This window comes from Eschscholzia californica, unplaced genomic scaffold (assembly GCF_041429995.1).
Source record: "Eschscholzia californica isolate CP2 unplaced genomic scaffold, dmEscCali1.0.p SCAF_5, whole genome shotgun sequence".
Classification (NCBI taxonomy): Eukaryota; Viridiplantae; Streptophyta; class Magnoliopsida; order Ranunculales; family Papaveraceae; genus Eschscholzia; species Eschscholzia californica.
In genome coordinates this window covers 15504800-15517182 of record NW_028238472.1, presented here as the reverse complement: position 1 = coordinate 15517182, position 12383 = coordinate 15504800, and the positions used below count along the sequence as shown (strand labels likewise).

General features: G+C 33.6%; 1 protein-coding gene and 2 pseudogenes across 1 annotated transcript; all 3 read right to left on the bottom strand.

Moving 5' to 3' along the window:
• Nucleotides 1-3876: 3876 nt before the first annotated feature.
• LOC147537406 (uncharacterized) lies at nucleotides 3877-4710 on the bottom strand. Its single transcript, XM_086642771.1, has one exon. The coding sequence runs from the start codon at nucleotides 4708-4710 to the stop codon at nucleotides 3877-3879; it is 834 nt and encodes a 277-aa protein (XP_086498897.1).
• Nucleotides 4711-5191: 481 nt separating this feature from the next.
• Nucleotides 5192-6184, bottom strand: LOC147537405 (uncharacterized; annotated as a pseudogene).
• Nucleotides 6185-9518: 3334 nt separating this feature from the next.
• On the bottom strand, nucleotides 9519-11939 carry LOC147537404 (uncharacterized; annotated as a pseudogene).
• Nucleotides 11940-12383: the final 444 nt, after the last annotated feature.

Genomic DNA, 12383 nt, shown 5'->3' with positions numbered 1-12383 from the left:
TCCCTTGTTGGGATTTGGCAACTGGCTGACTAGAGTTGAGGGTTTGATGGTGTTCCCTATATTGATAGGAGAAAATGAGTACAAGAGGGAGGTGATGTTAGAGATCATTATGGTGAATGTCCCCTTGTCCTGTAATGTCATATTATGACGATGATTCTCGAGAGCTATAATCTATATATCCCAATTGATGTTGAAATACCCAGTCCTTGATACAAGCTTAGTGGGAATTGTTAGAGGATACCGAAGAAGAGTCCGAGAATGGTGCATGGTCTCGACCCGAGAATGTTTGATGATGGCGATAGCAGAGCTCGAGGTAGAAGCTCCTTCCTTAGTGGTCATTGAAGAAATAATGCAAAAATAAATTCAAATGGTTGGAGCCAAGTAGAGCCTGATTATAGAGGAAACCAAATAGGCCAATAAGGAAGAAAAAGACGAAGCAATGGTTGACGAGGTTAGTGTGATAGAGCCTAACCACACATCAGCAGAGTTTAGAGTGGTTGAAAAGACCGAGCCAACTATATCATAAGACATGATGGTGTCGATACAGATTGATACCTTAGAAGATGAGGTGACCTATCTGATCAATATTCTAACAAAACCAAAGAGAGAACAATTGGTTGAGCTCTTAGGAAGTTACATGCGTACTTTTTCTTTTAGCAGTGACGAAGTGCTAGTGTAGATGGAATTTACGATCTCGCATATGTGAAACCTAAAACCAGAGCACTAACCTATTAAGTAGAACAAAATAAATAGACAAACATGCAAAGATCATCAATAGGTGGAAAAGCTTATCATCTCTGAACAAATTAGAGAATCCTATTACTATAATGGCCGACAAATGTGGTGTTGGTTCCAAAAGAACAACACTTAGAGGATGCTGATTACATTGATTTAACTAAAGCAGTAACTGCCCTCTACCATCCATAGACCAACTTGTTAACTCAACAGCTGCACATGTTTTGCGCAGCTTCATGAATGTCATTGTTGGCTACCATCAAAAATCGCTGCATCCTGCAAATAAAAAACACACAACCTTTTAGACTAAAATAGGGTTTTATTGTTACTCGCACATAACATACATCACCAAGTTAGGGTTAGTCAACGAGCATAGACAATTTCACGTTTCATGATCGCAAAGTTGTTGGAGGCATCGTTATTCTCGAGCATCTCAAAGGCGAAACAATGTGGGCCTTTCAATTGTGGATCTTGACATGCATAGATGAATCACTACATCATATTGAGGATATCTGATATTCTGATGTAGCCTATGGAAAGTCGTGTGGTGTGTGTGTGTCTAACGGAAATGCTAGGATTACATAGAGGGTGCACCCTCCTGATGTGGCACGTAGGGGCGAGCCTACATAGGGACCCTAATGTGACTCGTATGTGTTAAGTTGCACTTGTCACTATATTATGTATCTATATTTTTGCTTTTTAAACAAAGATTCTCTCTAGCTCAACTGGTGAAACGCTTGGATTACATTGTGGAGGTTTTGGGATCGACCCACACACACAACACCTTTTTTCTAGAATTTCCACTACTTACATTTTTCCCTAGAATGTCTACTATATAAGTTAGTTGAAAGTATTGTTTGGTTTAGGATTGCATGTTTGGTCTAAAATTGGTTCTTATTAATTGAACTAAATCAATTTTGAACTCCTCAAAATGACCAACTTAATGATGAATTTTCTAAATAACTCTCTTAATTTGATTTTGTCGGATTTTTTAGTGACTTGTATTTTGGACTTCAAGGTTTTTTTACACGTTTGTTATAGTAAACATGTTATTATAAGGAAAAATTTATCTTCATTTTTTCTTCCACTACGATCACTTCCTCTTCATCATCGTTTTCTTAATTTTCACCACTATCTCTTCATCCCTTCCTTTGTTTTTTATTTTAATATTTTTTCAGTTGGGGGAAAGATCTCCAATTATATTGATGAGAAAATTAGAGATTACTTATTGTACATCAAAATTACCATAACATATCTAAACTATAAACAAAATTTTGTTGAAATTTTATTTTTTTTATTCTAGTCTAATCGTATACTATGGAATTCTTTCCCTAACTATAACAAAAAAGTGCCGCCACTCATAAAATTTTCTAGACTCGCCACTGGTGGCACGTTGACAATATTAACTAAAATCTGGTTGTTCAATCTTGAACGACCAAGATGAAACCCCTCCCCCCAAAATAACCCAAATTTTGAAACGAAAATCCATCTTCCTCTATCTCTCTCGTCCCTCTCTCCTGTCACTCCCCATCTATTTATTTATACAACACCTTTAATGGATGATTGAGGCATAACAATCAAGACTTTCTCCCTCCCGTATCTCTCTTTCTCTCTCTCGTTCTCTCTCTCAGCAAATTTGTTGAAATAAAAAACTCTAACACCAAAGAGAGATTGAAGTTAGGAGCTTTGAGTATGGTGATCTTTCAAGGCGAGTTGTTGCTTAAACCAAAACAAAGACGAATGTAAGTGATCATTTCTTGTTCACTCATGTTTAGGTTAGATTTTTTTGGGGTTTTTTATGGCTATTGTAACGTTTTCAAAAGATTTCAAGAGATGTTAGAGTTTCTTTTGTAGTTATCAAAAATGTTTCTAAATGATTTCTATTTCTAGGATTTATTCATAACATTTAGATAGTTTATTCATACTTACATTTACTGTAGTGATTGAGAACATCTGTAAATAATTTCTAGATTTTGTCATAACAACTAGGATACTCTTTTCATAACATTTTGGATACTGTTTTGGAAGATGATTGATACATAACATTGATACATTTAGTGTATGGTTTATCATAGCATTGATAGATTTATTATACTGTTTTAGAAGAAGATAATTGATACATAACAACTAGGGTTTGATCATAACACTTCTAGAGTTTGTTCGTAACACTTCTAGGGTTTATCCGTAATATTGATACATTTATTGTATTGTTTATTTACACTTTAATGTGGTTGATTTTAGAAGATCGATTTTAAAGATGTTACCTTTTAGTTTTATGTTTAGTTTACTCTTCTAGAAGATTTTTTTGATTTCGGAGTTGAAAATGTTTAGTTTACTTTGATGTGGTTGAGAATAAGTGAAGAAGATTTTACGTCGAGTCGTTTATTTAATTTTGATGAAAATGTTCCTAGATTTTTTATGTGTTACTTATAAATCTATATTATATTATACTTTTGTAGTTTATGTAGAGACGATCTCCATAGATACCCTCCTTTTATGGAGCTGGCGACATGGAAATTATGACGTCTAGAACAATTACAAACTAGGGCGAAAGTACTACAAGTGTCCAGTAGGTAAAGAACATCCAAATGGCTTCATAGGGGTCGCGAACCAATTAGTTCGGAAGGCTCCCAATCTACAGTCTGACAAATTCGACAAGATTGGAAGAAGTGGTAACCTCAATGCTGGAAAAGATGGAGTTAATTAAAACAAAAGATTTATTATCTAATCTAGTATTTTATTGCAAGTTTTAGTCATTATTGAAGGTTTAGTCGTGTTAGTAGTTTTGTTTAAATTGATTTAATGGTCATTGTAAGTGTTTTATGTCTTCAAATACGTTATTGTAAGTGTTTTATGTCTTCAAATACGTTTTTTTAGAAACTGCATGTCTCCAATGCTTCTTGAATACTGTAAGTTTATATAAATTTCAAGTTCGGTATTTCGAACAAGGTTTTATGTACTTCTCATCCTTCACAAACTGGTTTTGGTAAGGGCCGGTCCTGACTTTTTGGTGGCCCGAAGCGATAACCGAAAAATGTGGCCCCTATACTATACGCGAATCACAATTATATGAGAAAAAATTATAAGTACTTATATATTTTTATTATATTTATATTCAAAAAAAGATATTGATAAATACATTCATTGAAATTTCGTTCTTCTTACATTTTTAGATGCAAAATCACTAATAATTGTCGAGTAGTCGAGATTTTCAGTCATTTGTCTCTCAATTGACAAGATAGCTAACCCATTTAATCTTTCTTGTGACATAGTAGATCGAATATAAGACTTAATCAACTTCAACTTTGAGAAACTTCTTTCGGCAGATGCAACGGTGATGAGTATAGTTAACAAAATCCTATATGCAATCCATGCATTAGGGTAGAAGCCTTCAATTTCTTTCAAAAAATTTAACACTTCCATTGGTTTTTTTACTTCTATTGGTACAAGACGCTTTAACACTTTCAACTCAGAGAACAAGTCAAGTCCATCTATATCATATGACTCTTTAAACTTTAAAAAGGTTTCAAGGAAAGCACATGAATCTCTCAAATCACCATCATCTATAGAGTTTAGCTTATTCAAATCAAACAAAAATCCAAATATTTTTTTGTAATCCTGAAATTGTTCGAATCTACTTTTAAATGAAGATATGGCATGATCCAATATGTATATGAAGTAATTTATTCTAAATGATTCTTCAGCTGATAGTGATGCATCTTCATTTACATTTTCGTCGAACTGTTTTCTTCTACGAATTATACGCTTTTCTCGAAATGTAGCTTCAACTCTCATCTTAATTGCAATCTCTTTAGCTTCAATCACGGCTTCTGCAAATCCCACTTCTCTATAACTTTCAAGGTAACGAATAAGTCCTTCCAATTTATCTAATGCAATATTAATATCTATATCTTCAGTTTGAAGTGCTTTGCTAACAGAATTTACCGCAAACAAAATATTGTACCAAATAACCATACTAAGTAAGAACTCAAAATTCTCTAAGTCTTGTGTTATTATGTTTTCAGCATCATGAATCGTTTTTGAATCATCACTTGTTTCAACCAATTTTTGTAAAGCTTCTCGTATTTGTGGAGCTTGATATCGTATTGCTTTAACACTTTCAACCCGACTTTCTCATCGAGTTTGTGAAAGAGATTTCAGTGTGATACCATCAAAACCATACACGTTCTCTTTTAAGATTTGCCAACGCTTTGTTGAAGATGAAAAATAATACATAAATGCTTTGCACCGCTCCAAAGAAAGAAATTCTTCTAGAGCACGAGTTAGCCATATCACAAAGTAAGAGATTAGACTATGACACCCACAAGGGGTGCAGAATGCTCTTGGATTTATTTCAAGCAATCTTTTATGTAAACCTTTATGTTTCCCTTTCATATTGTCATATCCTTGTCCTCTAACATTATTAATATTCAGATGAAGATTATTTACTTCATTCTTAAGGACATTGAAAAGACCAAGTCCAGATGTATCTTCTATCTTTAAGAACCCAGGAAAAAATTTCTTCCACTTTTATGGGAGTTGTTGCAACATTGACACATCTTATTACTAACGACATTTGTTCCTCATGACTTGTATCGGGAGTGCAATCAAGAATTATTGAGTAGTACTTGGCATCTTGAATTCTTTTAACAATTATGTTCTTAGTCTCGGAAGCCAACATCAATATCAATTCGTTATGGATATTGTGACTAAGATAATGATAATGAATTTTGCCATTTTTAATACGTTCAAGATGCAATTTTAGTACTTCATCAAACTCTGCAACCCATTCAATAATGCCCAAAAAAGTTTTCATTATTTTCTTCACCAACCTTCTCACTAGTCCCCCGAAAGGCTAAACTTCTTCTCGCAAGAGTTCTCACAAGACCAACTATCATTTTCAATACTTTTTTTCCAATGTTCATTCTCTTTATTAAATTGTTATTGTATATGTTTGTCAAAAGTTTCAATTCTTCGCAATCGAACATCCAATTCATGCCATTTACTCGAAGGTTCATAATGGTCTTTACTACATTCATGACTTTTAAGCCTTCCGGTAAAATTTCTCCAATCTTGAAATCCTTCAAATGCTAATACTAGTATTTCCACAAGCGAACAACTTACAACAAAAACAATATACTTTATTTTTCAAAATTGAATATACTAGCCATGTCCTATCATACTTATCACCATTTATAGTAGAACAAGTATAATATGCAGGAGAGAAACGCCTACCATATTCATCCAATTGTAAATCGAAACTAATAATTCTTGTCAGACCTTTTTGTACCAAAAAGTCTCTTAAATTTTGGTAAATGATATCCCAATGTCCCGGATCAAAAATATTATTAGGTCCGTGTTCATCACTAATAAGACCTTCATTTGTATTGTCATTTAAGGGTTGACTTGTATTATCTCTCTCAATATCATCTACACTATCCCCATTCATATTATCATTTGTGGTACCGTGACTACCATCTTCCGCACTTTCATCGTTTATGCCTCTATTATGTCTAATAAATCTATCAAGAGCACCGACTTGGGATTGAACTAATTCTTCTTCTCTTCTCTTTCATACCCGCATACGTGATTTCGAACTTTGTTAGGAGGCATAACTAAATCTCCAACTATCTCTAAAAATCAATCAAAAATTTAATCACATGATAATTGCAAACATAATAAGAACAATAGCCAATATGTGAAACGATTAGAAAAGCTAGCTAGGTTTTTGTAAATTTTTTGTAATACTAATGAGTAATGATTTAGAAATCTAAGAGACTAAAACTAAGAGATACCATAAACCCTAAAAATTTAATAATACTAAATTACTAATGATGAAGAAATCTATAATACTAATAAAATCAATAATAGACTAATAGTTATATAGTAATATAGAATAGTTAGATGATTAGAGAAAGATAAGTAGTCAAACAACCTATTATCTATTATATTAAAACAGATCAGTTGGTTATCCAGGGGATAAGTCTGGCCGTCCATTTTATTTTAGAGATTTAGTTGGGAACACATCCGACGGATAATATAAAATCTTTTTATGTAAATACATTTAAAAAAAGAAGGGTATCTATTTAAATCAGTCAAAATTGGTTAACATAACTACCCACATATTTCTCTCCCTATTTTTTTCTCCCACAGATTACATCTTAGAAACTACCAAATTTACAGTAGAAAATCGTGGGAGAGATCTAAATAACTAACCCATTCTCCCATATCTTCCTAATTTCTCTCCTAACTATTTCACTTAAAATTGAAATTAAATCTCCCAATTTTTTTATCAAATCTTTTTTGTTAGTGATATTTCTTCCATAAATACAGTTTTCCCTCTCTCCTCTTTAAACACACGGTTATCTCTCCTCTATTGATTTTGGAATATGATTTACAAATTAAGGGAAGTTAATGTAACTTATGTTGTAATTTAAATTTATTTTTGTGTTCCTCAAAGGCGTTAGCCAAGAGGGATCTTCCACTTCCGTAGGACGGGGAGGAAACCTAGTAATATAATATGATGATAAACATCATTAATGGGTGCTAACTGCCAAAGTGGGAAGTGAGAATGTGGGATTCGTGGGAAATGGGAACGGTGGAGTGGAGTTACTGTTGAGACGTGAAGGGATGGTGGTGGGTTGTATTAATTTGAGATGGGCACCCTAAAAACTAGGGTTTATGTTTTAAAGAATGTGGGCTTGAATTGTGTTTTAAAGTGTGGGCCATTAGTTGTTTTAAAAAAATTTGGGGGCCCTCAAATTCTATCACACAAGTTATAAAATCTGGGGGGGCTTTTAAAATTTTTGTATTGAAATGTGGCCCTTATTATTGGGTGACCCAAAGCGAGGCTTTACCTGCTTTGGGCCCAGGACTGGCCCTAGTTTTGGTGATTGCATGATTTAGTTGTTAGTTGGGAACTGAAAACAACATTAAACCAAGAGGAAAAACCACAATTGACGGAGAGATGAAAAGAAGTATAAATGACTTACGAATTTGAGCAAAAAAGTGGACAAGAAAGAAACAATTGGAAGGAACTGCACTTGATAAAAAAAAATGTGATACTTCAATAAACCAATATTTTTATAAGGAATGGTTTCTAGACAATAAAAGATGATGGAGACTTTGTGATAAAACCTAAAGACCAAGGAACAAACAGTGAACTGGGTGGGGGGGGATAATAATTCATCCATACATTTAGCTATCCCAAGAAAGCGAATCAAAACGTGTTTTGATATGTCATGATTTAAATTGACATATCAATAGGTGTCCAAACGATGGACTTCAGGTTTCAAATTTAAAATTTTGATAACCAATAAATGAATACATATTTTTCATGATGGGTATGAACTATGAAGTTCGGAATATTGTTTGTTCTATTCATTCATCTAATAAAGGATTTAGTAGCAACGTTTAAAAAGTGAAGTGAACTGGGTGGGGGGCATAATAATCCATCCATACATTTAGCTATCCCAAGAAAGCGAATCAAAACGCGTTTTGATATGTCATGATTTAAATTTACATATCAATAGGTGTCCAAACGATGGACTTCAGGTTTCAAATTTAAAATCTTGATAACCAATAAATGAATACATATTTTTCATGATGGGTATGAACTATGAAGTTCGGAATATTGTTTGTTCTATTCATTCATCTTATAAAGTATTTAGTAGCAACGTTTAAAAAGTGAAGACCTTAACTTAAAAAAAAATGTGATACAAACGTGAACCTGTTTATAAATTACGAGTCAAAAAAGGAATGCATTAGTTCTGCCATATGCACAAAACAATATGTCCCAGGAGGGTCTCTCACATATACACAAAAGAATGTGTAGGATCCCGTGAAGAGCTCCATCCAATATAACCTATTCCCTTCATGAAAATAATAAATCAAAATACAATACAATATATTATCGAATCAAAATACAATACACTATCGTATTAACAATAAATCAGAATATAACCTATTCCATTCATGAAAAACTCCATGCAATGCAGGCTCCCATACATCACTATTAGGATATCAAACAACAAAGTAAATAACACTACCAACTCCAACTTAAGCCTAACCTTCCGACCTACGATGTTAATATCGACAATGAAGAATTAACACATAAATATTGGGATTTAGGATGCAGATATCGCATTCAACCATGATATAATAAACACCATAATTAACATATAAAAAGGAATAAATGAGTAGATTAGGTTAGAAACTTACTTCAATCTCTTGGAGAGTGTCACCCTTTGTTTTTTTCTTACTCGTCTTCTTGATTGGTTTTAACCTTTTTCCTCATGGGCGTCCTTTGCGAGTAGTAACTAATAGATCATTGATATTAATGTTTTCGTAACTTTCTTCAAATTGCCCATATGTCTTGTCATTCACACTTGAAGCAGTTGGTTGAATCGTTTTATAAATCTCCAATGCATCATCAACCCACTTTAAAAGTCTCTAGAACTGGTCTTCCTGCTCTAAAGGAAATTCTGCAAGTTCATTAAGTTTGCGGCACACTATATTGTACCGCAATTCCTCTTCAGTCCCCTTTGACCATCCACTTCAATCGTCATCTTTGTGTGAGACCTACGTACATCTTTTCTCCATCATTTAAGAATATATATTTCGGGTAATAAAGATATCCGATTTTGTTGTAACACTAGAAGGGCCAGTGGCGAAGCCAGGATTTTTTCGATGTGGGGGCGCATTTAAGTTAAAAAAAATAACAATTTCATATGCTATAAGAAAATGACTTTTATTTATTCATAATATTTTACCTATTTACATATTTATAGTTGTCCTCGACGAGTTTTCATCTTTTGAAATCGTTGCATAATAACTTCATTACTAATAGTATCAAATACATCCTTTTCAATGTACGCAAGTAAATTATCATTCATCCATTCGTCTCCCATTCGATTTCGTAATCTGTTTTTCACAATACTCATACTAGAGAACACTCTTTCTACTGTAGCAGTTGCAACTGGAAGTGTTAATGACAATGTCAATAGTAAGTAAACAAGCGGGTACACCTTGTCTTTTCTTTTCTCTACCATTTGTTTTGCAAGATCAGCGATCCCTTTCAATCCTATGAACTCATCGCTAGACTTCATATCAATTATATAATTCTCAACTTGGTCTTCAAGCACCATTAAATCTGTATTAGAGAAATCTTGTGAGTAAAATTCAGCAAGGCGGGTCAAATTTTTCTTATCAAATGCTGCAAATGAGTCGACTGGATTCATACTAGCTAGACAAATAAGCAACTCAGTGTTCACCTCATTCAATCGATTATTTAACTCCTGAAGTTGCATATCAACGACTGCATAAAAAAACTCAACACGGTAATGATGCATATTTGTGGTTTCTTGAGTATTACGTCTCGGACGACCTTCACGTCTGAACACATTATCCATATTAGGAACTTCAATGTTGTGTTTCTCACAAAAAGAAGTCACGTGAATAAGCAAAGAATCCCAACCACTATCTCGCATCTCTTGTAGTCGTAACTTGTATATTTTTACTAACTTCATAGCATTCACAATCTCCTGATCTTTTCTTTGTAATGCTTGTGACAAATCATTTGTGATTCCCAATATATTTTTTGCTAGATGGAGAGATAAAGCAAAACTGAATGTCTGAGTAGAACTTAATAAAACTTTTGCTGTAAATTTGTGGTCAGATTTTTTGTCAACGGCCACAACCTCAAGTACATCTATTATAGATGAAAACATATTAATCATTCCTGATAAAGTCTTGTGATGTGATCCCCAACGTGTATCACCAGCTCGTGTAAGAGTTGTTTCTTGATTCAGCCCTTGTCCACTAGAAAGTTCATTGTTACCTAGGGCCTCTAAAATAACATCAACATGTTTCTCGCGAAGAATATCACGACGTTTTGGTGATCCTCCAACAATATTAACAACATTATCAACCAAAGTAAATAAATCGTTGGTTTCTGTATGATTCTTCGCCACAGCAACAACAGCTAATTGAAGTTGATGGGCAAAGCAGTGAACAAAATATGCACATCTATTTTCTTTTAAAATAAGTGCTTTAAGACCATTAAAGTCACCTTGAATATTGCTTGCCCCGTCGTATCCTTGTCCTCTCAATCTTGAAATACTTAATCCGTGCTTGGAAAAGAAACTGTCAATAACTTCCTTAAGCGAGGCAGACGTTTTACTGCTAACATGCTCAATACGAACAAAACGTTCAATTACTTGACCCTTATTCACATAACGCAATACAATAGCCATTTGCTCTTTTGTGGATATATCACGAGATTCATCAACAAGAATGGAAAATCTAGACTCACCAATTTCTCTAACAATTGCATTGATGATTTCAAATGAAATTGCATTCGCGATGTCCTTTTGAATATCAGGTGTCACCAATTTCAGATTTTCTGGAGCATTTTCCATGGTGACAGCTTTTATATCCTCATTTTATCCCTATACCACTTTAACAATTCGACAAAATTTCCTCGGTTGCTTGAGTGTTCGGACTCATCATGTCCACGAAATGGAAGACCTTGTCTTAAAAGAAAACGAACACAATCAACTGATGCATTCAATCGAACTCTATAATTCTTCCGAACTTCATCTGACTGTTTGTACAATGATATACCTATATGTTGTTTCTCTCGTAATAAATCTTCACCATTTCTTACTGCATTATATGAGCACTATTGGGACCTCCTACATGCAGTTTCAACCTTTCTTTTTTCTTCCAATTTGAAAATCCCTCCACAGTAAACGAATCACCACCATCAACAAATAGATAACAATACAAGCAGAATACAACATCTTTAGATATACTATATTCTAACCAATTAGAATAATCATTAAACCAAGTTGGACTAAACTTTCTCTCCCTTTTCCAAATTTTGTCATAGGAAAATTATGATTTCGAGGTTGACAAGGTCCTTTTAGTAGATATATTTTTCGAACTTGGTCTCGAACATTAGGATGATAATCTAAAATACGTGTTCAACATCCAGGATCTGCAGGAAGAGTAGTAAGGTCAATTTCTTTATTTGCATCTTTTGAATTATTCTCTTGTTCTATTAGTGGTGATGGCAACAAGATAATATCATCATGATTTTCTTCAACGTTCTTGTCTTTGTTATTTTCTTGTGAAATATTGCGAGACTTCTTGATTTGCGATGAAGATTCATCCATAACTTTTCGTTTAAAATATCTCTCCATGACTTATTTTGATGTCACGACAAAGAAAAGATGAGATTGCGGTTTTGTAAGGGAACACGACTACTAAAATTTATTACTTCTGTATCTTTGATTCTTATTTAGATTAAAATTAGGATTTTAGTATATAATGGTAGATTGGAAGGTAAAATAGAAATAACCACTATAAAGAATTTAAGAAAATAAGAGTTTTCTAAAAGAAAAACTTAGGTATTAAAGAAAATATTCTATTTAATGGTTCCGTTGGCAAGTAAACTAAGTGGGTTTCTTCGAATAAAAGTGGGAATCCGTCCAACAAACTTACCTATTTAGTGGAGAAATAAGAGGTGAACAGTTGCCTATTTAATAGCTCCATCGATTTAGTCAAAGGAAACTAAATCTTTTTAAAGATGTGGTGGGCCATGGAAACCCTTTTAATTAAAGTAAGATAGTTATTTAGTTTTGGGC

Coding starts and splice junctions, on each gene's coding strand:
- LOC147537406 (XM_086642771.1), bottom strand. CDS start 4,710: ATGGTTATTTGGTACAATATTTTGTTTGCGGTAAATTCTGTTAGCAAA.